Source organism: Nerophis lumbriciformis, linkage group LG07, assembly GCF_033978685.3.
Source record: "Nerophis lumbriciformis linkage group LG07, RoL_Nlum_v2.1, whole genome shotgun sequence".
NCBI lineage: Eukaryota > Metazoa > Chordata > Actinopteri > Syngnathiformes > Syngnathidae > Nerophis > Nerophis lumbriciformis.
Genome location: NC_084554.2, coordinates 32,816,626 through 32,844,419, shown reverse-complemented (window position 1 = coordinate 32,844,419; position 27,794 = coordinate 32,816,626). Strand labels below are relative to the sequence as shown.

Below are 27,794 nucleotides of genomic sequence, written 5' to 3'. Positions count from 1 at the left end.
GAACCTATGGCTCTCGAGCTAGACGTGGCTCTTTTGATGACTGCATCTGGCTCTCAGATAAATCTTAGCTGACATTGCTTAACACGATAAGTAATGAATAATTCCGTTGGTAATCACAGTGTTAAAAAATTACGTTCATAATATAAAACATTCTAATGCATTTTAATCCATCCATCCGTTTTCTACCGCACCTCTTCAAGAAGTTGCATTAATGGTAAAAAGTATTTTATTTATTATTGATTAGCTTCGGAATAACAATATTATTAAAGAGAACAAGAGACTTATTATACTCGGAAAATATTGGTCTTACTTAAAAATGCACACATTTAGTTTTATTTAGTGTTAAAAAATGTTATATGGCTCTCACGGAAATACATTTGAAAATATTTGGCTTTCATGGCTCTCTCGGCCAAAAAGGTTCCCGACCCCTGGTCTACAATAACACCAGAAAAGATGCATGGTTTGTGGAGTCATTTAGATAAAAAAGGTAAAAAAGTCATTAAATGATTTGGGAAGTTGCTAGAAACTTGAATAATTCTCAACAAAGGATGTTGTACAATAATGCAACTTTTAGGATGGTGTCATGTTGACCACACCCCCATGGCCACAATTATATTGGCAATCTGGGGTAAACTCTGCACTGTTTTATCAGTGCTAAGTAAAAACACAATGCAATGCACTTTTTAAAAACACAATTTCAAACATCAACAAAGGTGCACACAGGATTTCAGTAACAAGACACAAAAAATAAAACAGGAGAGGGTGCTGCATGCTTTGAATGGGAAAAATTAAGACCATCGTGGACAAATTGAAAAAAAAATAATACAAAAAATTATGAATACATTTAATGTTAAGTTGGATTGTGTTGCTTTCTGAGTAGCGTTTATCGAGGTGACTATTCTAAAATGTTTTAAAAATGATTATCCCATAGCAAATTCCATCCATACTCATTCAATACTGCCAAAAATTAGTAAATTATTACAAACAATTCTCAGTGTTCTAAAAGGCTTTCATCTTGACAAATGTGTTTGTATCAACTGTGTTGTTAGTTATTCCCTTGTTTGTCAACAAAGCCGTCATAAAGACGGAGTAACCTGAATCTTTTACAGCTTCTATATTTACGCAGCTCTGACTGAGGAAAATGTGACGTCACGCCGCGGCTATAGGAAGTGGTCCTCCCACGCTCCTGCGGGCTAGGGAGGACCCAAGCAAAGCAGTCAACGTGAGAGAGACGACAGATTTGAAGCTTGGCCGCCTGGAAGAAGCGTTAGGGGAGACATTTTCTCCCTTTTATTCCCTTTAAGATGGCATATCACAGTCCGTACAGAGCCCCGCCGCAAATCAACAATCCTCCGGACCAGGGTTTTCTGTGGAATATCTTCCAGCGGTAAGTACCGAGGCGCTCTGTCATTGCGGGCGGCTAGCACTCATTTAAACCTGGGTGTGTGTTTTTAAGCAGTATTGTTACGCTCTAACTAAGTTTTTTAAGTTTTATATTAGCTCAACCGTTGTTTTAGACACCCATAAGCTATACGGAAGGTGGGTTTTTCTAGAAGTACAGTTTTGTACTGCATAGCGTGTGATACGTCACTCCCAGGTCACATTCTACTGTAGTACAGTACGTAAATATGGTGCTAAATTCCACTATTACTGACACCCATAAGGTCACATTCTACTGTAGTACAGTACCTTAGTATGGTGCTACATTCCACTATTTGTGACACTCATAAGGTCACATTATACTGTAGTACAGTACATAAATATGGTGCTAAATTCCACTGTTACTGACACCCATAAGGTCACATTCTACTGTAGTACAGTACCTTAGTATGGTGCTACATTCCGCTATTTGTGACACTCATAAGGTCACATTCTACTGTAATACAGTACGTTAATATGGTGCTACATTCCACTATTTGTGACACTCATATGGTCACATTCTACTGTAGTACAGTACGTTAATATGGTGCTACATTCCACTATTAGTGACACTCATAAGGTCCAATTCTACTGTAGTACAGTACCTTTAGTAGGGCGCTAAATTCCACTATTACTGACACTCATAAGGTCACATTCTACTGTAGTACAGTACGTTAATATGGTGCTACATTCCACTATTAATGACACTCATAAGGTCATATTCTACTGTAGTACAGTACCTTAGTATGGTGCTAATGTCCACTAGTAGTGACACTCATAAGGTCACATTCTACTGTAGTACAGTACCTTAGTAGGGTGCTAAATTCCACTATTAGTGACACTCATAATGTCACATTCTACTGTAGTACAGTACCTTAGTATGGTGCTATATTCCACTATTACTGACACTCATAAGGTCACATTCTACTGTAGTACAGTACCTTAGGGGGTTGCTAAATTTCACTATTAGTGACAATCATAAGCGCACATTCTACTGTAATACAGTATGTTAATATGGTGCTAAGTTCCACTATTAGTGACACTCAAAGGTCACATTCTACTGTTGTACAGTACAATAATATGGTGCTAAATTCCACTATTAGTGACACTCATAAGGTCACATTCTACTGTAGTACAGTATGTTAGTATGGTGCTAAATTCCACTATTAGTGACACTCATAAGGTCACATTCTACTGTAGCACAGTACCTTAGTCGGGAGCTTCATCCCACTATTACTGACACTAAATGAGCCTGACAGCTTGTCAACATGGTGGCACTTTTCAAACAAACACAGGAGTCATTGGAAGGTTCTGCCAAGCTAAAGGGGGTATTTCTAAGCAGTAAATATGCTGTGAAGCTCCAAAAACACAATTCCCTGCAATTATACATTTATCAAGCTGAGGTTGTCGTACTACATAGTTTTATGTAATACTGCAGATTTTATCCCACTGCTTTGTGCATTGGAATGCTGCAGAAGGCATTACAAACCACTATTTATGTGTGGTGTAAAGACCCCATTGAAAAAGCACTTTTAATGTGATGCTGGTTGCGATATCTTTGTAGGAGGGGACAGGGTCAATCAACAGCCTGTGAAGGACTTCCGAGTGCAGAGCAGAGTTCAGTTTTAAAAGTTGAGAGTAACTAATGTTTTTAAAGTTGAGTAGCTTGAGTCTGTTAGAGGATTTTTCACTCGCGTTTTAGCAGTAGATTCCTATAAGCGGTAGACCACTCCTGTCATATCAAGGATCTTTGACTGGCGTTTTTGCATTCGGTCCTTAAAAACAGCAGACCACTTCTGTCATATTGAGGATCTTTGACTAGCATTTTTTGCAGTAGGCCCTTAAAACAGCAGAACACTCCTGACATAGCTTTTGGGTCTGTGGCTGTTTTTCAGTAAGTCTTTAAAAAGAGCAGATCACTTTTGTCATTTTTGTCACCTACTCAGTGGCCTAGTGGTTAGAGTGTCCGCCCTGAGATCGGTAGGTTGTGAGTTCAAACCCCGGCCGAGTCATACCAAAGACTATAAAAATGGGACCCATTACCTCCCTGCTTGGCACTCAGCATCAAGGGTTGGAATTGGGGGTTAAATCACCAAAAATGATTCCCGGGCGCGGCCACCGCTGCTGCCCACTGCTCCCCTCACCTCCCAGGGGGTGATCAAGGGTGATGGGTCAAATGCAGAGAATAATCTCGCCACACCTAGTGTGTGTGTGACAATCATTGGTACTTTAACTTTAACTTTAACTTTAGAGGATCTTTGACTAGTGTTTTTGCAGAAGGTCCTTAGAAACAGCAGGTCACTCCTGTCGTATAGCTCTAAGGTCTGTGACTAATGTTTTTTCAGTAGGTCCTTAAAAGAGCAGATCACATTTGTCATATAGAGGATCTTTGAGCAGCATTTTTGCAGTAGGTCCTTCAAAAACAGCAGAGTACTTTGACCAACATTTTTGCAGTAGGTCCCTTGAAACAGCAGAGCACTCCTGTCACAAAGCTTTAGGTCTTTGACTAGCGTTTTTGCAGTAGGTCCTGAAAGGAGCAGACGACTGCTGTCATATAGAGCAGTGGTTCTCAAACTTTTTTCACCAAGTACCATCTCAGCAAATACAGTAGTGTAGTAGTCCTAAGTATTCATTAAAAACAAAAAAGTATATTAAATATTATGGCCACTGTAACATTACACACAGTTTGAACAGTAACAATGTGTTTGAATATAGGAAAATGAAACACTGTACTTTAATTGAGTGATTCAATGATGTACCACTAGAAAGAGCATGCGCACCACTAGTAGTACACATACCACAGTTTGACAATCACTGATACAGAGGATCTTTGACTAGCGTTTTTGCAATAAGTCCTTTGGAACAGCAGAGCACTCCTGCCTATGATGATTCTAATCTATGTTTAAAATGAATGAAATAAAATGTGGTGGACGAATAAACACAGTAGTATTTTATTTCCATAGACATCAGACAAGGCGGGACGGCATGAGACGAGAAGGAATAACACTGGAGGCTGCAGGCAGCATTTACTAGGATACCACCAGAAATTCGATCGTCAATCTGTGACGTCACAAATTGCTCACTGATAAAAAAAAATATGAGAGACTTTATGCTTTGGGGTTGTTTTAACACGTGTATCCATCATTGTAATAATGTTCATAGGTCCCCTCCCAGGGAGAGCAGACATTGTACAGCGAGTGACTATTTATTATATTCGTAGTTTATATATCTTGTTCAGCACACAATACGGCTGCATGACTAGTGTTTCACTAAAGCTAGATCTCTTTAGCACACAGCTGCAGGCAGCATGGTGACACGGGTTAGTGAGTGTGCCACAGAATAAGAAGGTCCTGTGTTCGATCCCCGGGCTCTGTGTCTTTCTATGTGGAGTTTGCATGTTCTCCTCATGACTGCGTGGGTTCCCTGCGGGTACTTGGCTTTCTCCCACCTCCAAAGACATGCACCTGGGGATAGGCTGATCGGAAACACTAAATTGGCCCTAGATTGTGAATGTTGTCTGTCTGTGTTGGACCTGCGATGAGGTGGCGACTTGTCCACTGCGTACCGCGCCTTCCGCCCAAATGCAGCTGGGATAGGCTCCAGCACCCCTGCGACCCCGAAAGGGACAAGCGGTAGAAAATGAATGGATAGAAAAATATATTTTTTAATGACATATTTGACTTTAATCTATGTGTGGAGCAATTGCAACATTTACAGAACAATGGTGACAAGATGGGTGGTTTACACCTGAGTTAATCCAGCCATTTGACTGCCTCTTGGTGCTTCTAGTGTTAAAATTAGCGAAATACATACATTTTACATGTTGTTATAAATATGCCTGTTATTACATTACATATATACTTATATTCATATATAAAACAATTTAGAGTTTTGGACGTTTTTTTAGAGCGCTTCATAGGCGGAAACAACTCCGATTGGCTCCATTGTTAGCTGACTTTTGCTAGTGTATATTTACGAGTTATAATGAATAAAAAAGGAAACCATATGTGTTCTTGTCCTACACAAGGATTCTCAATGATAGACAAAATAAAAAAAAGTGCAGTTCCCTTTTAATAAAACGGAGCAGCCGAGCCTTATTACCATATAGAAGATCTTTGACTAGTGTAAATGTGCTTCTGTTTTTGTATGTAGTAACTTTATTTTTGGCCATTTGATGAGGTAAAAATATGAAGATGTGGCAGACAGAGCTTTGCATAGACATTATATACCAAATAAGAATAATGAAAGGAGGTTCTGGTTCTTACGGAAAATGTGGGCACCAGAACAATGAACTTGAATATTCCAATGTTGTTCATATGTAGACATATGAAGTCATCATGGAAACACACAGTATTAGCCATGTGGCACACAACATGACTCACACTCACAAGCACGTTGCCTCATCTGCTACTGAGGAGCTCTGCTGAGCTGTGCTGGAATTCCCTCGGTCATGTGATCAGAGTCAGTAGAGCATAGTTGAGGTGGGAGGGCTCCTGTGTCACGCATGCACACACATTGACTCACCGCGCAAACTTACATATATTTTGGTTCTAGCTCTAAGAGCGTGCACTTTGACATGTCATAATGTTTCCATGACCTGTCACTAAATGAGTCGTCATGGAACTGACTGAAAAAGTGGTTTTCACAGGTTAGTTTGGCAGCTCGTCAAGTTTCTAGGTGTGTGCTGATTAACGCAGCCAGCACAGAGACGTGGACGCTGCTTCTCCATGATGCAGTATGTTCCGTTCTCAGTTCCATGGTTATCATCATACTTTCACAAATCATATGTAGATGCTGGCGGTCCGGTTCTTTTTCAGTGTGAAGAAAGGAAACCCAGATGGTTGCTTGTCAATGCTTCAGGCCAGAATGGTTTTAATGATGTCCTCCATTTTGGGCTCACAGTAAAAAAAAAGGTTTTAGGAAAAAATATCAGGGATCGTACCACACAGACACACTTTTGAATTTGTTAGTCGCTGTTTGGTCAAAGTTGGGCAGTCGACGGTGAGCGGCAACGGCCTCACCGAGACAAACCTCTCCTTTGTGGAAAGGCTCTGGAAGTTGTTTTTCTACCCAAGCACTGTGTTTGCTTTAGCTGGGCGGAGTGGATGTAAAACTGAAAGTCACACAACACAAGTGGAGCAGAGCACGTTAGAAAAAAAGTCATGAATTTGTAGTTGCAAGCAGACATAAAGCGACACACCTACCAGTGGAAAGTCAACGCTGGGCAGCTTCTGGAGGTTTCCCGGGTCCTGGTCCTCCACCAGTTTGTTTTCTGAGCGCTATGTTGACACGTTGCTACGGAACAACTGAATCACACTAGATGTAAGCTGCCTTTCATAATTGCCTGTTGTGTGTTTCTGACCTGCTAATGATTTAGTGGTCATAAGACGATGACATACTGTGAGATCTTGGTGTGCAGGTCAAGCATAAGTGAAAACATCAATAAAATAAGTAGTATGAAATAGTATAATTTTGTCTAATTTAAATACATTTAGAAAAATGTTGTCTTTATTTTACGCCTTATTTCTCTTTATATTTATATCTATTGTACCTACACGTGTCTGAATAGAAGACATTCAGACGAGTTGCAGGTATTGTTAAGGCAAATAAAAAACCAAGATACATTTTCAAACCAACAGGTTAAAAAAAAAAATTAATTGAGATTTTTTTAGCTGCATTTGTATTCAAGTAATTAATTTATACATTTTTTGGAAAGTTATACCTAAAACATGTCTTAATTGCTTCTATTCCGACACATTTTTAATCTAATTAATGAATTAATTTGTTTACAAATGTTTAGAAATATTACATTGCACAATATAAATATCAATTTGGCAGATGATAGAGCTTTTCATACTATCGTCATATCGTAATAATGCATGTATAATAATAATAATAATAATAATAATAATAATAGTTCTCCTATTTCTGGGGCTGAGGTTGCCGAGGTAGTTAAAAAGCTCCTCGGTGGCAAGGCCCCGGGGGTGGATGAGATCCGCCCGGAGTTCCTTAAGGCTCTGGATGTTGTGGGGCTGTCTTGGTTGACAAGACTCTGCAACATCGCGTGGACATCGGGGGCGGTACCTCTGGATTGGCAGACCGGGGTGGTGGTTCCTCTCTTTAAGAAGGGGAACCGGAGGGTGTGTTCCAACTATCGTGGGATCACACTCCTCAGCCTTCCCGGTAAGGTCTATTCAGGTGTACTGGAGAGGAGGCTACGCCGGATAGTCGAACCTCGGATTCAGGAGAAACAGTGTGGTTTTCGTCCTGGTCGTGGAACTGTGGACCAGCTCTATACTCTCGGCAGGGTCCTTGAGGGTGCATGGGAGTTTGCCCAACCAGTCTACATGTGCTTTGTGGACTTGGAGAAGGCATTCGACCGTGTACCCCGGGAAGTCCTGTGGGGAGTGCTCAGAGAGTATGGGGTAACGGACTGTCTTATTGTGGCGGTTCGCTCCCTGTATAATCGGTGTCAGAGCTTGGTCCGCATTGCCGGCAGTAAGTCGGACACGTTTCCAGTGAGGGTTGGACTCCGCCAGGGCTGCCCTTTGTCACCGATTCTGTTCATAACCTTTATGGACAGAATTTCTAGGCGCAGTCAGGGCGTTGAGGGTATCTGGTTTGGTGGCTGCAGGATTAGGTCTCTGCTTTTTGCAGATGATGTGGTCCTGATGGCTTCATCTGGCGAAGATCTTCAGCTCTCACTGGATCGGTTCGCAGCCGAGTGTGAAGCGACTGGGATGAGAATCAGCACCTCCAAATCCGAGTCCATGGTTCTCGCCCGGAAAAGGGTGGAGTGCCATCTCCGGGTTGGGGAGGAGATCTTGCCCCAAGTGGAGGAGTTCAAGTACCTCGGAGTCTTGTTCACGAGTGAGGGAAGAGTGGATCGTGAGATCGACAGGCGGATCGGTGCGGCATCTTCAGTAATGCGGACGCTGTATCGATCCGTTGTGGTGAAGAAGGAGCTGAGCCAGAAGGCAAAGCTCTCGATTTACCGGTCGATCTACGTTCCCATCCTCACCTATGGTCATGAGCTTTGGGTCATGACCGAAAGGACAAGATCACGGGTACAAGCGGCCGAAATGAGTTTCCTCCGCCGGGTGGCGGGGCTCTCCCTTAGAGATAGGGTGAGAAGCTCTGCCATCCGGGGGGAGCTCAAAGTAAAGCCGCTGCTCCTCCATATCGAGAGGAGCCAGATGAGGTGGTTCGGGCATCTGGTCAGGATGCCACCCGAACGCCTCCCTCGGGAGGTGTTTCGGGCACGTCCGACCGGTAGGAGGCCACGGGGAAGACCCAGGACACGTTGGGAAGACTATGTCTCCCGGCTGGCCTGGGAACGCCTCGGGATCCACCGGGAGGAGCTGGACGAAGTGGCTGGGGAGAGGGAAGTCTGGGCTTCCCTGCTTAGGCTGCTGCCCCCGCGACCCGACCTCGGATAAGCGGAAGAAGATGGATGGATGGATGGATGGATAATAGTTTGATTGGCAGCACTAAATTGGCCCTAGTGTGTGAATATGAGTGTGAATGTTGTCTGTCTTGGCAACATTAAATTGGCCCTAGTGTGTGAATATGAGTGTGAATGTTGTCTGTCTATCTGTGTTGGCCCTGCAATGAGGTGGCGACTTGTCCAGGGTGTACCCCGCCTTCCGCCCTTTTGCAGCTGGAATAGGCTCCAGCACCTCCCGCCACCCCGAAAGGGAAAAAACGGTAGAAAATGGACGCATGGATAATGCACATCCCAGCGGTGTCCCACAAATTTGATGGCGACAAGCGAACAAAGACATCCTCAACGCAATGTAGCATCCTAGCTAGCAAGCTTGCGGCTAATGTCCCTGCCCAGTGCAAACCCACTTCTGAATCACTAGTCATCGCCTCCATGGCAGCAAATACACTGTTTCTTACAAGTCATTATTACTGGAGGACAAAGAATGGTTAAACATGTTAGATGATACAATAAGCCATGCTAACTGCTAAGATAGAGTGCTTGAATGTAAACAGGAGTGGGCGGCTCAATACAAATATTGACAGTATAGTACAGGAGTGGGCAAACTTTTCGGCTCGGGCCACATTGGCTTTTGAAATTTGACAGATGGGCCGGGCGAACACATGATGCAGTTCAAAGCATATCATATCTGTTGGAACTAAGAGTAGACTTCCCAAACATGGGCTATACATCTATTTTCAACAATATCATATCGGAACCTCAAAGAAACCCCAAAATGGGATTACACGGTTAACACTTACTTTCTTTTTCAGTGGGAGCAGTGTTGATCACCCTTTTTTTGCCAATGCGTGGAAGTCTAGTATCAGTTTTGTTGTGGCAATTCTCAAAACAGATCTTTGCCTAATTTTGTTCTAATATTTAGTGGGCCGGAAATAAAAAAACCAAGGGGCCGGATGTGGCCCCCGCGCCGTAGTTTGCCCATCTCTGGTATAGTAGTATACATAGTATTGTATAATATTAGTATATGGCTGTTACTACAGTGAATAGATCAATATTTTTTGTTATCACAAAATTGTTTTGTTGTCGTTTTTGTTTTTGTTTACAAACTCAGGAAATACGTCCCTGGGCACAGGAAACTTTAAGGGCACAGTCTAATGGATTTAAATCAAAGCAAAGTGTAGGAAATCATTTTAATATTTAGTGATCAAAAATTTAATAATTTAATCATCTTGAATATTTGAAGTATCAGCATTAGTCATCTCAGGGCATTCAATCGATCGCAACTGTACTGCTTGGTCTGTCTTGAAAGACGTTTCGCCGTTCATCCGAGTAGGCTTCATCTGTGTGCTCGTAGTTTAGATTGGTCAGATCTAGTCCAACGGCTGGTGCTAAAACCCCAAATATTTATACTCCAAAAAACCAGGAGTGTGTGCCTGGGCAAGGATGGTTTCGCCCTATCGTAGTGAGAAAAACAACTGTTGTAATGCAATGACAAATCCTAACTGTTAAAGCCAACGACAGTCGTTGAAGTGTAATTTCCCCTCGTTAGCCTTGAGGTATTGTGTGGCTGAACGATTGTTGTGGATCGACTACTACCAGTACAAAATAGTCGGAATCCCCCGCGTAAGCATTCCATTCAGTTGTAAACAAATGGAGCAAATGGCATTCTGGTCACCTTCTGGGACCAGAATGTTTAACTCCTGTTATTTGTTGGAGGCTAAATTGCAGAGTATTTTAGGAATGGTTGAAAGGACGGTGTTATATGTGAGAGACACCTCCTCTGTTCAGTGATGATTTTTCAACCTTGATATAGATGGGTTCCCCCACTCCTCTTTCATACCATCCGTCCTCCCTGTCAAAAATCTGTACATTTTTATTCTCAAATGAGTGCTGTTTCTCCCTGAGGTGCAGGTAGACAGCTGAGTCTTGGCCTGAAGAGTTTGCCCGTCTATGCTGTGCCATGCGTCGGCTTAGTGGTTGTTTTATTTCCCCAATATATGAATCAGTGCAATCATCATTATACTGGATATCATACACCAGATTGTTTTTGTGGGTGTGGGGTGTCCGGTCCTTAGGATGTACCAGTCTCTGTCTCAGGGTGTTGCCTGGTTTGAATTGTACTGGGATGTTGTGGTTAAAAATTCTTCTAAGTTTTTCGGATAGACCTAATACATATGGAATGACAATATTTTTGCATCTGTCACCTTTTTCCTCCTCATCCACTCTGTTCTTGTTGTTTCTGGAACTAGATGTACTTTTCACAAACGACCAGCTAGGGTAACCACAGGTTTTGAGGGCTTCCCTCAAATGCCTATGCTCTTTCTCTTTGGCATGTTTGCTGTAGTGTTCTGGTAACGTCCAGTTTTTCCAGTGGGTGGTATGAATCAAATATTTAGGTATTGATCGGTATGTGTTGATTTTCGTTAAACCCCAACATGGAAGCCCCTGTTTTCTCCAATGTGGACATCACAGTCCAAAAAAGGCAACTTACTGTCTTTGACATCCTCCCGTGTGAACTTGATGTTTTTGTGCACTAAGTTAATATGCTCGGTGAAGGCTTGTACTTCTTGGTTTCTGATTTTCACCCATGTGTCAACTGTATATCTGTACCAATGACTTGGTACTGTTCCATTAAAAGAGTTCAAAGCTCTCTTTTCCATGTCCTCCATGCAAAGATTTGCTACTGTTGAGGATACAGGTGATCCCATGGCACAGCCATGTTTTTGTCGGTAAAACGTTCCCATGAATTGAAAGTACAGGTAAAAGCCAGTAAATTAGAATATTTTGAAAAACTTGATTTATTTCAGTAATTGCATTCAAAAGGTGTAACTTGTACATTATATTTATTCATTGCACACAGACTGATGCATTCAAATGTTTATTTCATTTAATTTTGATGATTTGAAGTGGCAACAAATGAAAATCCAAAATTCCGTGTGTCACAAAATTAGAATATTACTTAAGGCTAATACAAAAAAGGGATTTTTAGAAATGTTGGCCAACTGAAAAGTATGAAAATGAAAAATATGAGCATGTACAATACTCAATACTTGGTTGGAGCTCCTTTTGCCTCAATTACTGCGTTAATGCGGCGTGGCATGGAGTCGATGAGTTTCTGGCACTGCTCAGGTGTTATGAGAGCCCGGGTTGCTCTGATAGTGGCCTTCAACTCTTCTGCGTTTTTGGGTCTGGCATTCTGCATCTTCCTTTTCACAATACCCCACAGATTTTCTATGGGGCTAAGGTCAGGGGAGTTGACGGGCCAATTTAGAACAGAAATACCATGGTCCGTAAACCAGGCACGGGTAGATTTTGCGCTGTGTGCAGGCGCCAAGTCCTGTTGGAACTTGAAATCTCCATCTCCATAGAGCAGGTCAGCAGCAGGAAGCATGAAGTGCTCTAAAACTTGCTGGTAGACTGCTGCGTTGACCCTGGATCTCAGGAAACAGAGTGGACCGACACCAGCAGATGACATGGCACCCCAAACCATCACCCAACCATGCAAATTTTGCATTTCCTTTGGAAATCGAGGTCCCAGAGTCTGGAGGAAGACAGGAGAGGCACAGGATCCACGTTGCCTGAAGTCTAGTGTAAAGTTTCCACCATCAGTGATGGTTTGGGGTGCCATGTCATCTGCTGGTGTCGGTCCACTCTGTTTCCTGAGATCCAGGGTCAACGCAGCCGTCTACCAGCAAGTTTTAGAGCACTTCATGCTTCCTGCTGCTGACCTGCTCTATGGAGATGGAGATTTCAAGTTCCAACAGGACTTGGCGCCTGCACACAGTGCAAAATCTACCCGTGCCTGGTTTACGGACCATGGTATTTCTGTTCTAAATTGGCCCGCCAACTCCCCTGACCTTAGCCCCATAGAACATCTGTGGGGTATTGTGAAAAGGAAGATGCAGAATGCCAGACCCAAAAACGCAGAAGAGTTGAAGGCCACTATCAGAGCAACCTGGGCTCTCATAACACCTGAGCAGTGCCAGAAACTCATCGACTCCATGCCACGCCGCATTAACGCAGTAATTGAGGCAAAAGGAGCTCCAACCAAGTATTGAGTATTGTACATGCTCATATTTTTCATTTTCATACTTTTCAGTTGGCCAACATTTCTAAAAATCCCTTTTTTGTATTAGCCTTAAGTAATATTCTAATTTTGTGACACACGGAATTTTGGATTTTCATTTGTTGCCACTTCAAATCATCAAAATTAAATGAAATAAACATTTGAATGCATCAGTCTGTGTGCAATGAATAAATATAATGTACAAGTTACACATTTTGAATGCAATTACTGAAATAAATCAAGTCTTTCAAAATATTCTAATTTACTGGCTTTTACCTGTATGTAGTGTTAAGGCAAAGTTCCAGCAAAAGGCAAATCTGTTCTGGGTTTAGTGTGGATCTATCCTGTAAGGTGCGATCACCTAGTGGACGTTGCGTCACTGTTTCTACTGCATCCTGAATTAAGTTATTCCAAGACAAACCAAGCAGTCCAGATGCGATCGATGGAATGCCCTGAGATGACAATGACCTGGATGAATGAGAACCTTTGTAAAAATCTATCAGCATTAGTATGAACAATACTGCTCCTGTATTTACTTGGTATTGGACCGATACCCACATTTGTAGTATCACCACAAAACTAAAGTAAAGTATCAAACAAGAGAAGAAGTGCTTATTACATTTTGACAGAAGTGTAGATAGAAACATGTTACAACAGAAAGTGACCAGATATTAACAAGCAGATTAAAAATAGTTTTGAGAAAATAATAACTGGAATTGATGCAATATGTTACCGCATACGTCAGCAGCTAAATTTGGACCCTTTGTAAACTGTATTTGAAATGTATATGTAAAATAATATATTGGGATATATATTGTTATCACAGGATGCTGCAATATATATACAGTATATATTTTGATATAGATTTTAGGCCATATCGCCCACCCGAAATTATACGTAAAACTTGTTTGAATAGAAGAAACTGAACACAAGATTTAAAAATGGTATAAAATAAAACAATATGGTGCATTGTGGTTGTCATACATTACAAGTGTAAAAATAAGTAAACTGTAGAGTGAAATGCGATGACCCAAAAGTAGCATAGTCACCTTTAACTGCTGATGTTTTTTTTCAGTTCACTTTGAATTCTTATCAATAAATAAACACACACACACCTAGCGTGTATTCTTTAGGTGAGCTGGTGTGCATTGTGAATAGCACTCCCTTCATCCTCTGCTGCGGACCATCAAACAGTGACACGTGCGCCCAGGAGGATAACATTTCAAGCTGTTGCCCTCTGCGATTTGTCTTGTGGAGTGTGAAGTTGTTCATGCAGGCGATATCTAATCTGTGTTCTCCCCATCTCTGCAGGGTCGACAAGGACCGCAGTGGTGTGATATCAGACTCTGAGCTCCAGCAAGCCTTATCGAATGGTGCGTTTTTTATTTCTCCCCCTCTTTCTCCCCTTCTTGGCCACTCTTTTACAGCAAAAATGTATTTTCACTTAGATTTTGTAGGGGGTGGAAATGTATTTAATTATCTATTACCAAGCAACACTGGATAATGCATCACTTATCTGTGAAGCCGAAAAAAGAAAATCAATGCACTCAAGTGTCTTGCATCTTTTAATTTTCTGCATCAATAGCATTAGTTTAAGTCTCTTCTTATTACACCCACCACTGATTCATGTAAACAATATAATGACTTCAAATTTTAGGGGAAATCACCTGTATACACACGGGTCACAACATTAGGTACACGTGCACAAGCAAATATCAAAAGAGCTGCAGCTTGCTTTGTTGCCTGATGACTCCATAATTAAAACAAGATGTCCGTCCCCATGAGAAAACTCTCTTGGCTTCTTTCCACTTCAAAGGGGGAAATAAAAGTGTAGAAGCGAGCCACAGCGGCTTTAAAAGAAGAAGCTGTTATCAGGCTGTGCTTTGGGTCCGGCTCTGCATACTGATTTTGTGCGTACACCGAGTGCATGAGGATTTTACTCATGCATTGATTCCACGGGTCATTATGTTCTATAATACATCCGCTTATGAAGTCCATATTTAAAAACAAAAATATAACACTATGACGGCAAAGTTGTAATTATATGAGGATGAATCAGTGATTACGTGTGAGGACAAAAGTCAGACGAAAGGATCAAAAAGCTACTTTTCTTTCAAAAAATCAATTATATTAGTGTTTCCTACAGCAGTGGTCCCCAACCACCAGGCCGCGGCCCGGTACCGGTCCGTGGATCGATTGATACTGGGCCGCACAAGAAATTAAAAAAAATTAAAAAAATGTTTTTTATTTTATTATTTTTTTATTAAATCAACATAAAAAACACAAGATACACTTACAATTAGTGCACCAACCCAAAATACCTCCCTCCCCCATTTACACTCATTCACACTCACTCACACAAAAGGGTTGTTACTTTCTGTTATTAATATTTCTGGTTCCTACATTATATATCAATATAGATCAATACAGTCCGTAAGCACACATGATTGTTTTTTTTTATGACAACCCCCCCCGGTCAAATTTTCAAGCGTTGACCGGTCCGCAGTTACAAAAAGGTTGGGGACCACTGTCCTACAGGACTGTTGTCTATCTGTGGCAGTCGGTTGCTGGGCAGATCACCCCCCAAATGTAATTACTTATACTATTCCACTTCTGACCTTTCCTAGAAGTTTTATCAAAAGTTGGTAGAGTGGCCGTGCCAGCAATCGGAGGGTTGCTGGTTACTGGGGTTCAATCCCCACCTTCTACCATCCTAGTCACGTCCGTTGTGTCCTTGGGCAAGACACTTCACCCCTTGCTTCTGATGGCTGATGGTTAGCGCCTTGCATGGCAGCTCCCGCCATCAGTGTGTGAATGTGTGTGTGAATGGGTGAATGTGGAAATACTGTCAAAGCGCTTTGAGTACCTTGAAGGTAGAAAAGCGCTATACAAGTATAACCCATTTATCATTCATCATTTATTTTGAGTTATGTCGCTAACTAACAAACAAGCAAACACCAGCAAATACATAATGTCCTGGCAGAGGTAATTAATGGAAGAAATACATTAATTTATGAAAAAATACTGTACATTACACTACATTACATGTATTATAGTGTATTATACTGCAGCAGTGTTAGGGGTAACAGTGTTGCTACCTAGCTAACCTTTGCTCGTAATGAGTAATCTAATCTATTACCTTTACGCATGTTACAATGCCGTTACTGATACATTTGATGTAACCCTGGCATGCTACTTTTAATGTGGTTGTATGTCAACAAGACAATGTCAGAAGCACAGCAAGTTCAATACACAAAATAACTTTTTACTAATGGAAGCAAAAACCAACGCCACATTAAAATGAAATTGATAGCAAATAGGAAGAAGCAACATCACACAGCAAACACACAACATTGAAGTACACAAAAAAACACACACACACACACACTCCTACTACTACAAGGGAATAAATAATAACAAATCAAAGAAGTCCTACAGAAATCCTACAATATACTGTATTGTGTGTGTACAATGAGACTACAGCCATCGAAGCACATTTTGTGTCTTTATTAACTAGTAAAAAGATTCAACAGAGCTGCTGGTCACTGCCAGTACACTGCCACTGCTAAACTAGCAAACACAGCTGAGCTAAATGCTGCTCTGTCTAAGCGCGCCCTTGCTGACGTCACAGGGCACCTGACAACAAGTACCGCCTTTAAAAGGCACACACACACGCAGCTCTGATGAAACGTCTCTCAACTAACTGCTTAGGCCAGTAATTTGAATTTTTTGCATTAATGCATTAATTACGTTCCATAATAATTAATTAAATTTATTGAAGAGTAATTCCCTTATTAATTAAATTACTTGTTCAGGGAAGTAATTAGTACATATAGTTGATTACTTTTTGAACATTGTACTGCAGTACATCCTTACTGTGTTGCCTGTGCTTTCGTTTTCTGAACAATGCACTGCATGGTGGCGCAATTGATAGATCCAATATCTGAGCAAGATTTGTTGAAAAACATGTTTAGCAGGGGCCACCCAACTCATAACCCATAGGTCACTGAGCATAAAACTTTGAGAGTATCTGTATAACGTTTATGCTAGCACGTCTTCTAAAACATTTTTATCACAACCCACATTTACATAATCATAACATTATTAGTTTTGTAACAATACAACAGGTTTTTTGTTCTTTTTATGTAGCATTAATAACCTTTGAGTATGTGCCATCTTAGCTTGTGAGCAGCAGGTTGCCCAGTCCTGTTTGGACCAGTTGATTAGATTCACTGTGATATGACGCAGAGTTGGCAAGGCTGAACACACAAATGCACAAGATCCTGACGTCTGTCAGTGGCGCCGCTCTCAGTCGTCCGTCCTGTTCTTTCTTCTCACCGTCAAAACGCTCATCTCTGAGAACAGGGTGAGATGATGCCTCTCTAGTTATTGGGACTTTGCGAGCATCATCTTGCTCCTCCATTCCTCTTTTGCATTCGGCTTTCTTTTTTGCGATTCTCTCATTACGGGATGTTTTCAATTGCCCTGGCCCAGTTTCTGTCTCGTCAGATATAATAATAATAATTGTCTCGTTTGGTGCCTGAAGCATTGTGCCATTTCTTATTAGAAGTGCAATGTTTCAAGCTACTTGCAAAAGTGACGACATCCTTCCTATTTTTAACACTCATTCTCAAGGGACAATACTAAATACATTTGTTAGAGTAGTCTGTTTACAGCTTATCGTTTAGATTTACTATGCACTGAAAATAAGTCAGCCATTATTGCCGTTCTTGCGAGTTATCCATACCAGATGTCTTCAACAGGTGATTGATTGATTGATTGATTGAAACTTTATTAGTAGATTGCACAGTGCAGTACATATTCCGTACAATTGACCACCAAATGGTAACACCCGAATAAGTTTTTCAACTTGTTTAAGTCGGGGTTCACTTAAATTGATTCATGATACAGATATATACTATCATCATAATACAGTCATCACACAAGATAATCATCAGAGTATATACATTGAATTATTTACATTGTTTACAATCCGGGGTGTGGGATGTGGATGTGGAGGGGGAGTGGGTGTTAGGTTTGGTTGATATCAACACTTTAGTCATCAACAATTGCATCATCAGAGAAATGGACATTGGAACAGAGTAGGACTGACATGGTAGGATATGTACAGCAAGTAGTGGTACTGCAGGGGGGTCGTGAAATTTGTAGTTGATATGAACTTTAAAAACTATGTTTCTTAATTTCCCCCCCACAGTTTTTCCAGACATTTAAATGTCCTTAAATACATGTTAACTTTGATCCAACACACTGTCATGTAGTTTATAAATGGCAGCGGAATGACTGCTCTACTCACTAAACAAATAAATAATTGCATCATTACATTCATGTTAAAATTTAAGATAGCGAGAGATTGGCGCATTAGTTGCCAACTAGAAATGTGTGGCTCAAGCTGCCAGCTCGCGATTAGCGCATTAATTGACCGCTAGCGATCAGGTCACTAGTTTCCAGTTAGCAATTAGCATACTAGTCGCCCGCTATCTATTAGCACACTAGTTGCCAGCTAGCGATTAGCGCACACGTTTTCGGCTAGCGATTCACACTCTATTTGTCACCTACCTATTGCTAGTGCTTTATTTTAGCATTTAAATATCTTAGTATTAAAGACTAACAAGGTACCTTTATGGCCAGTTTAATTTACGACACAATTTTATACAGTTGAGGGGTCCCCACTCCATCTCTCCATCAGTTTGGGTGTCCTTGGCCTGGAAAACATTAAAGACCCCTGATTTAGACAATAATGACTGTGTGTTGTCATATTTTCAGTGTACAGTGGTAACTCAACTTATGAGCATTTTGAAATACGAGCTGTGTCTCTGTCGGCTTTAAGCTGCGAGCGTGAATTGAGTTACGACCGCTGCACCGTAAGTCTGCATCACATGAAGCCGCAACCAACCTCCGCAGCTAAAAATCTCCAAAGGACGGACATTTGTCCATTAAAATTATGGAGAAGCTGCCGATGCTGTGTTTGACGTGTTTTAGTTTGTTCTGTCTAATCCTTACTCTACAAATGATACGATCGAGCATTACCTTTTGTACACTACCACAGCTTGCAGTCACCTCTGACGTGCGTGTGCAACATAACTAATAATAGTTCATATCATTACATGACGGACAAGCAGCCTACAGGAGACATCTACAAAAACCTTACTTGTTTGTCATACATGTATTGTTTTTCAAACAATATTTCTTATTTAAAAGTTTGCTTTACCTTTTTAAAGGCATGTTTCTTGTTAAAATTGTGCTGTCTTGAGTATTTTGAGCTACATGCTCGGTCGTGTAAGTTGAGGTTCCACTGTAAAGTAACTCTATAATTCTAGTCAAGATGTACACTGACTATTCTAAAGTATATCCAAATTGATTTATATAATATTGTGCCTAAGATGATTAAGGCAATGCATTGGGTGCCCACCATCTATTTATTCAATAAAGATGACCTTTTGTTTTCCGGCATCCCAAGTATAGACATCACATGAGCGAGCGGTCCTGCCCCACCGCTCGCCTGCCCTCTCAGATTAATGCTACCTTCTTGAGTTATTTATTTGAGCAGCAAAGCGGTAATAGCCATGGAAATTGCTGACATGATGGAGAGAGTGAGAAGGTGGGAGTCAAGGAGCTTGGTTTGGCCTTTTGTACCACACACTTCTAAATGTGTAGCTGAAGGGGTAGCACTGTTGTGTTGATACGATCTTGTTTTAATGAAGAAAATACTAGGACACATAAAAGATACAGGAGGTACAAAGTCTTTTTGGCAGACTCCTGCTTGTAATGCATGTCATAATTGTTTGTCCGTACCTTTCACACAGAACGCAGCAGAATACCAACATCTAGCCTAAAATGTCAAATACTTGTCGAGTTGTCAGATATTAATAGCTGTTTACTTTCTGCTGTAACGTGCTTCCATTTGCACTTCTTACATTTTACTAACAACTTATTTCGTCTTTTGTTTCACGCCAGCTTAGTGATTAGCTCAAGCATTAGTGTGCTTGCTCTAGGCTTTCTCTCCGTGTGTAACTTGTTTAGCCTTATCTTAATATTTGTTAATGATACTTGATAATGATATTTAAAATATTAAGAAATGCAGTTTATTTGCCATGATGGTGATTATTAACAACTTAGGTAACGGCTCCACACTGTGTATGGAGACTCATAATTAGCTGCTACCTTGTCAACCGGCAGACTAAAAATTTATATAATTTTAGCATTGATATCGACATCAAAAGTCAATAATCATCAATGGCAATTTAATACTTATTCGTTTGCATGTTCTCCCCGTGACTGCGTGGGTTCCCTCCGGGTACTCCGGCTTCCTCCCACTTCCAAAGACATGCACCTGGGGATAGGTTGATTGGCAACACTAAAACTGTCCCTAGTGTGTGAATGTGAGTGTGAATGTTGCCTATCTGTGTTGGCCCTGCGATGAGGTGGCGACTTGTCCAGGGTGTACCACGCCTACCGCCCAAATGCAGCTGAGATAGGCTCCAGCATCCCCCGCGATATCAAAAGGGACAAGCCGTAGAAAATGGATGGATGGATGAACATCGATACTTAGGCCGAAAATGTTTCAACAGCTTTGTGAGGTGTACAGCATCACATGTTCATATGTGTTTTTTTGTATCTGTTTTGTTTGTATAAGAAGCTTACCTAGCACATACACATGTGTTTATATACTGTATATGTACGTATATAAGATGTGTGTTTGTGTTCGTGTGTGCGCGCCTGTGTGTGTACACTGCAGTCACTTCAGCCTGTTTTTCCTCCAGCCTTGCCTCCCTCCTCTCTCTCTCTCTCTCTCTCTCTCTCTCTCTCTCTCTCTCTCTCTCTCTCTCTCTCTCTCTCTTCCCACTGCCCCCCATACGCAGTTAGAGAGCTCAGTGTGCACCACAGTGAGAGTATTGTGGCGCTCCAGCATCACAACTGCACAAACACGCCACCACTTTTTTTTCCTGCAGCTAGAATCAGTCATGAGAAGCATTAGTGTGGCAGCCTTGGCTCCTTGCGTTTCTGTCTGTGCTGCCGCCCTGACGGACCCTAATGAAGTAAGAAGTACTGGAGCGAAGAAGTAGGACATGATCAAGTACAGGAAATGCTACCAAAAAAAATCACAAAAAATGAAGGCTACTCTTGAACAAATGTACACAAAAGGGTGAAACTTAGGCAATATGTGTTTTATTTTCCTGACAAATAGATCTCCTGTTATTAACCCTCCATATGTCGTATTGACCAATGGGGCATTAATTTACAAAAGGGTATGCGTTTGTGTTTTTTTCAAGTCAGTGGTCAATTCATTTATTGACTGTATTCTTCTGTTTCTCAGGCACGTGGACGCCGTTCAACCCAGTGACCGTACGTTCCATAATATGTAAGTTATTGCTGACGCGGCAGATCCCTTTTTACACTAACCTTGACTGTGTGACCATCTGATTGCCGTGACAACTGGATAAACATTGCGGCCCGAGCCATTGAGAGTAAATTGAATGTAATGCAACGCGAAAACACTTGAATGGATGAATGACTTCTTTTCAGACATGTTGAATTTCATACATTACTTGAATTCTACCTTCTCTGCTCGTCCTCCAGCCATGTTTGACAGGGAGAATAAGAGCGGAGTCAACTTCAACGAGTTTGCCGGCGTGTGGAAGTACATCACCGACTGGCAGAACATCTTCAGGACGTACGACCGGGACAACTCGGGCTTCATCGACAAGACAGAGCTCAGACAGGCGCTGACTGGATTTGGTGAGCAGCAAAGTATGCTTGGGTATTTTGTCTTTATTTGTGTGGTGAAGGGCTCCTACCTTGCTGTGACACAGACTTTTCCATGAACCGAGGAGGTATTGATGATGCTGCTCAGTTTTCATTGACACTTCCTCCGCCCCCTAAATACTTTTACTATTTAATACCTTTTTATACAGTATACAATTTGTTTCCACCAAGGGCCAAATACAGAAATATTTAAGGATGTGGAGACCACTTTGATATGTTTGGTACATTAAAGATGCAGGCTCTTACATGCAAGCTACCTGAACAAAGCTTTGCGTTATAACTGGCAAAGTTAGTGTAAAAAAACAAAACCAGTGAAGTTGGCACGTTGTGTAAATCGTAAAAAAAACCAGAATACAATGATTTGAAAATCCTTTTCAACTTATATTCAATTAAATACACTGCAAAGACAAGATACTTAACGTTCGTACTGGTAAACGTAGTTATTTTTTGCAAATAATAGCTCATTTGGAATTTGATGCCTACGACAAAAAAGCTGGCACAAGTGGCAAAAAAGACTGAAAAAGTTGAGGAATGCTCATCAAACACTTAGTTGGAACATCCCACAGGTGAACAGGTTAATTGGGAAAAGGTGGGTGCCATGATTGTGTATAAAAGCAGCTTCCATGAAATGCTCAGTCATTCACAAACAAGGATGGGGCGAGGGTCACCACTTTGTGAACAAATGCGTGAGCAAATTGTTGAACAGTTTAAGAACAACATTTCTCAACGAGCTATTGCAAGGAATTTAGGGATTTCGCCATCTACGGTAATATCATCAAAAGGTTCAGAGAATCTGGAGAAATCACTGCACGTAAGCAGCAAGGCCGAAAACCAACATTGAATGCCCGTGATCATTAATCCCTCAGACGGTACTGCATCAGAAAACGACATCAGTGTGTAAAGGATATCACCACATGGGCTCAGGAACACTTCACAAAACCACTGACAGTAACTATAGTTAGTTGCTACATCTGTAAGTGCAAGTTAAAACTCTACTACGCAAAGCGAAAGCCATTTATCAACAACACCCAGAAACACTGTCGGCTTTGCTAGGCCCAAGCTTATCTGAGATGGACTGATGCAAAGTGGAAAAGTGTTCTGTGGTCTGATGAGTCCACATTTCAAGTTGTTTTTGGAAACTATGGACATCTTGTCCTCCTGACCGAACAGGAGAAGAACCATCCGGACTGTTATAAGCGCAAAGTTCAAAAGCCAGCATCTGTGATGGTATGGGCGTGTATTAGTGCCCAAGGCATGGGTAACTTACACATCTGTGAAGGCACCATCAATGCTGAAAGGTACATACAGGTTTTGGAGCAACATATGCTGCCATCCAAGCAACGTCTTATGCTGCCATCCAAGCAACGTCTTTTTCATGGATGCCCCTGCTTATTTCAGCAAGACAATGCCAAGCCACATTCTGCACATGTTACAACATTTGTAGTAAAAGAGTGCAGGTACTAGACTGGCCTGCCTGTAGTCCAGACCTGTCTCCCATTGAAAATGTGTGGTGCATTATGAAGCGTAAAATACGACAACAGAGACATCAAGCAAGAATGGAAAATAATTCCACCTGAAAAGCTTCAAAAATTGGTCTCCTCAGTTCCCAAACGTTTACTAAGTGTTGTTAAAAGGAAAGGTCATGTAACACAGTGGTAAAAATGCCCCTGTGCCAACCTTTTTGCAATGTGTTGCAGCCATTAAATTCTAAGTTAATGATTTTTTGCAAAAAAAAAAATGTTGTTTCTTAGTTTGAACATTAGATATCTGGTCTTTACAGTTTAATCAATTCAATATAAGTTGAAAAGGATTTGAAAATCATTGTATTCTGTTTTTATTTACGATTTACACAACCTGCCAACTTCACTGGTTTTGGGTTTTGTATAAACTAATGATATATCTCATTAATAATTAGGGACGGTACATTTATAAGTACCTATGAATTTCGCAGGTATTATAGGATATCGATCATGTAAAATCAAACAGTACCGTATTTCGATACCTTTGTTGTGGCGCTGGTTCAAACACTTGGCTGGGAAACAATTACTTAAGCAACACTCAGAGTGTACTCAGCCAAACTGCTTCTAGGTAAAGTTGCATTTTTCCATGTCCATGCCAACAAAGCGGGTATCCCTGATTAAAAAAAGCTTGAACATACATTAAGGCTCCATTTTTCCAAAATACGCTATCTTGGAAAGATGTGCCATAAACATGCTATTGATTAGCATTAGCGAATTTACATGGCGATTTCACCACCTTCAAAATTTGGTAATGAAAACTACAACTAAGATGCAAGTTACAATCAAACAGCCGGTGTATAATAAGTGCAATACTTTCAGTATAAACACTTTGTCTGGCTCAATTTAATGGCAAAAAATACTTTCTGGCTAGGCAACACAGAGTAGCCTAAATTCTACTGCCATCTAATGTGTTGGAATTGTAACTGCATGCAAAATCTACTATATAATACTTGTAAATGGGACTCAGAAGTCTAAGAATTCAACATATAAAAACTGGACAGCATAGTTATTGTTGTTCGCTCACTGTTGGGATTTTATTATTAAACAAATTACCATTTTTTAACTCATGAAAAGCCATGTTTACAATAGTACCGAAATTGGTACCAGGATTTCGGTACTGTATTGGTTAAATTGTGAAACTTACCCATCCCTTATTAATAATTTATAATATATATATATATATATATATATATATATAATATATATATATATATATATATATATATATATTTATATATTTATATATTTATTATTTTATTCCCAATATGCCAAGGGCCAATAAAAAAATTATATGCACTCTCTGCATTATACAATAGTTCAGTATTTATTTATATTCAAGATTTGTTTTTTATTTCCTATTTATTTACACATTTTTTTATTAATCTATTTCCAGATTTATTTATTTAAATTTTTCAACATTTTTTTTTCTTTAATTTTGTTCCCCATATTACTACACATGTTTTATTCTGTTTCTCTCCCTATGAGACAAGGGTAAGAATTTGAACACAGTAAGTAAACAAACAATCTGTAATGGCTGAGAAAGTGTAGGATTAAATAAACTCTGCTTCTTCCTACTCTTTGTTGGACTTCTTAGCTTTGTTTTGTAATGGACACAGTTTGTGTAATATCTTATACATCTCATTAATCATTGTTTTTTTTTTATTACTCCAATATTCTTAGGTCAATAAAAATGAGCTGCACTTTCTAATTTATACAATGTTTTGTTATGTATGTATAGTTTTTGGTTGATTTATTTACAATTCTTTAAATAATTTTATTGACATATTTATTTTAATTTTTTAACACTTTTTGCTTTTATTATCCTTTTTTTCCCATCACTACATCAGGCTTCACTTTCTTTCCCCCTTTAAGAAAATGCTAAAATGTTAAACACAGGAAATGAACTAACTAACAGTAATTGCTGAGACAATTTAATGGCAAAAAATACTTTCTGGCTAGGCAACACAGAGTAGCCTAAATTCTACTGCCATCTAATGTGTTGGAATTGTAACTGCATGCAAAATCTACTATATAATACTTGTAAATGGGACTCAGAAGTCTAAGAATTCAACATATAAAAACTGGACAGCATAGTTATTGTTGTTCGCTCACTGTTGGGATTTTATTATTAAACAAATTACCATTTTTTAACTCATGAAAAGCCATGTTTACAATAGTACCGAAAATTGGTACCAGGATTTGGTACTGTATTGGTTAAATTGTGAAACTTACCCATCCTTATTAATAATTTATATATATATATATATATATATATATATATATATATATATATATATATATATATATATATATATATATATATATATATATATATATATATATATTTATATATTTATATATTTATTTATTTTATTCCCAATATGCCAAGGGCCAATAAAAAAATTATATGCACTCTCTGCATTATACAATAGTTCAGTATTTATTTATATTCAAGATTTGTTTTTTATTTCCTATTTATTTACACATTTTTTTATTAATCTATTTCCAGATTTATTTATTTAAATTTTTCAACATTTTTTTTTCTTTAATTTTGTTCCCCATATTACTACACATGTTTTATTCTGTTTCTCTCCCTATGAGACAAGGGTAAGAATTTGAACACAGTAAGTAAACAAACAATCTGTAATGGCTGAGAAAGTGTAGGATTAAATAAACTCTGCTTCTTCCTACTCTTTGTTGGACTTCTTAGCTTTGTTTTGTAATGGACACAGTTTGTGTAATATCTTATACATCTCATTAATCATTGTTTTTTTTTTATTACTCCAATATTCTTAGGTCAATAAAAATGAGCTGCACTTTCTAATTTATACAATGTTTTGTTATGTATGTATAGTTTTTGGTTGATTTATTTACAATTCTTTAAATAATTTTATTGACATATTTATTTTAATTTTTTAACACTTTTTGCTTTTATTATCCTTTTTTTCCCATCACTACATCAGGCTTCACTTTCTTTCCCCCTTTAAGAAAATGCTAAAATGTTAAACACAGGAAATGAACTAACTAACAGTAATTGCTGAGACATGGAGAAAATAAGATCGGCTTCTTCCCGCTCCTTTTTTGCATTCCTTAGAAGCATTTTGTAATTGACAAAGTTGTTGTAGTATCTATAATATATCACAATGTATTCTTTTTGCTGATGGACACTGAAAATGAGCTGCACTATTCTGGATTATACAGTGTTTCGCTTTATATTTATGTATCTTTAATATTTTAATTTTATTCTCTATTTATTTAAGGTTTTTAAATTATTTAAATATAGCTTTATTTAATGTTTTTTTCTCCTTTTCATTCATCACTGCATATGGCATCTAGCCATTGCTGCACATTGTTTATTTATTTTCCTTCCAATAAGAAAATGTTAAAATGTTAAACACAGGAACTATCAGTAATTGCTGACACATGTAGAAAGGGTAGGATTTTAGAAGGCTCGACTTCTTCCTACTCCGTTTTGGACATGTTAAATAGTGCAAAAGAGTAATAAAGGCGTGATGATTTTAAGCTTGTTTGAAAAATATTACTAAACATATTTTTTTGTCACGCGCAGGCTATCGTCTATCGGATCAGTTCTACGGTACACTCATTGAGAAGTTTGATCGACAGAGGAAAGGACAGGTGGCCTTCGATGACTTCATCCAATGCTGTATCGTCCTGCAGGTAACTTCTTTCCAATGCATCAAAACCGTAAAATATTCCAGGATTTACATTTAATAACTCACTTTTCTTTTCCGCAGAGGTTAACTGATGTTTTCAGGCGGTACGACACAGACCAGGATGGCTGGATCCAGGTTTCCTATGAACAGTATCTATCTATGGTCTTCAATATTGTATAACGCACAGAGGAGCACAACTGGACGCAACTGTGCCAAAAATGGCGGCACTTCCTGGACGTCTGCCATGGTGGACACTACAAGATTTTTTTTTTTAACTTCACAAAAATTTGATACAAAAGAGAAAATATACAGATGTTTTTTTTGTTTGTCATACATTTTTTTCTGCATGTACTTCTTTCGTTGATGTATTTAAAAAAAAAAAAAAAAGTAAAGAAGAAATCTTGTAGTGTTTTATTTGATGACCAATCTGATATATGTCTGTATGGAAGTCTCCATTTTAGGGATTATTATTGACACTGTCTTATTGTCTGTTGTTGTCGTCATTTAAATGTCTTAACTTTTATTATTACGGTTTAAAAAATATAATGCATATGCATTGCATGCATTTCAGGTTTTTTTTTTGCCCCACATGTTCTAGCATGCTTTCTCTTCTGTTTGTTTAAAGCCATGTTTACAAATACTGTGAAAGCAGTCAGCCCTCTACTTAAAAAAATAACTAACATGCCAGTTTACATGCCATATTTGTACAAACTTATTTTTTAACAGCAAACATACCGTTGTTCAAGGATGCGCATTTTAGTATTGCTTATTTTTTGTGCATGATGCCTTAAGACGTGTAAAAACAACACTCAAGTAAAATCTTTTATTAAAAAGGACAAAACGAATGTGTAGGTGTGTAGTTATTCCTAACAGACACAAATGAATCT

General features: G+C 39.5%; 1 protein-coding gene across 2 annotated transcripts; it reads left to right on the top strand.

The window, feature by feature from the left end:
• The first annotated feature begins 1,155 nt into the window (after positions 1 to 1,155).
• On the top strand, positions 1,156 to 27,746 carry pdcd6 (programmed cell death 6). Of its 2 annotated transcripts, none has more exons than XM_061964745.2 (6): positions 1,156 to 1,387; positions 14,241 to 14,302; positions 21,265 to 21,309; positions 21,528 to 21,698; positions 26,802 to 26,911; positions 26,989 to 27,746. In XM_061964745.2, exons 1-6 carry the CDS (start codon positions 1,305 to 1,307, stop codon positions 27,085 to 27,087), a joined length of 570 nt encoding a protein of 189 aa, XP_061820729.1. In that variant the 5' UTR covers positions 1,156 to 1,304; the 3' UTR covers positions 27,088 to 27,746. The 2 variants fall into 2 exon arrangements, with proteins under 2 accessions (XP_061820729.1, XP_061820730.1); XM_061964746.2 differs by having other exon boundaries at positions 1,162 to 1,387; positions 21,528 to 21,686.
• Positions 27,747 to 27,794: the final 48 nt, after the last annotated feature.

Excerpts from the sequence above, each read along its gene's own strand:
- pdcd6 (XM_061964745.2), top strand. The coding sequence starts at position 1,305 with ATGGCATATCACAGTCCGTACAGAGCCCCGCCGCAAATCAACAATCCT. Across the intron at positions 14,303-21,264 it reads CCAGCAAGCCTTATCGAATG|GCACGTGGACGCCGTTCAAC; the intron begins GTGCGTTTTTTA and ends TCTGTTTCTCAG. Across the intron at positions 21,310-21,527 it reads GACCGTACGTTCCATAATAT|CCATGTTTGACAGGGAGAAT; the intron begins GTAAGTTATTGC and ends CTCGTCCTCCAG.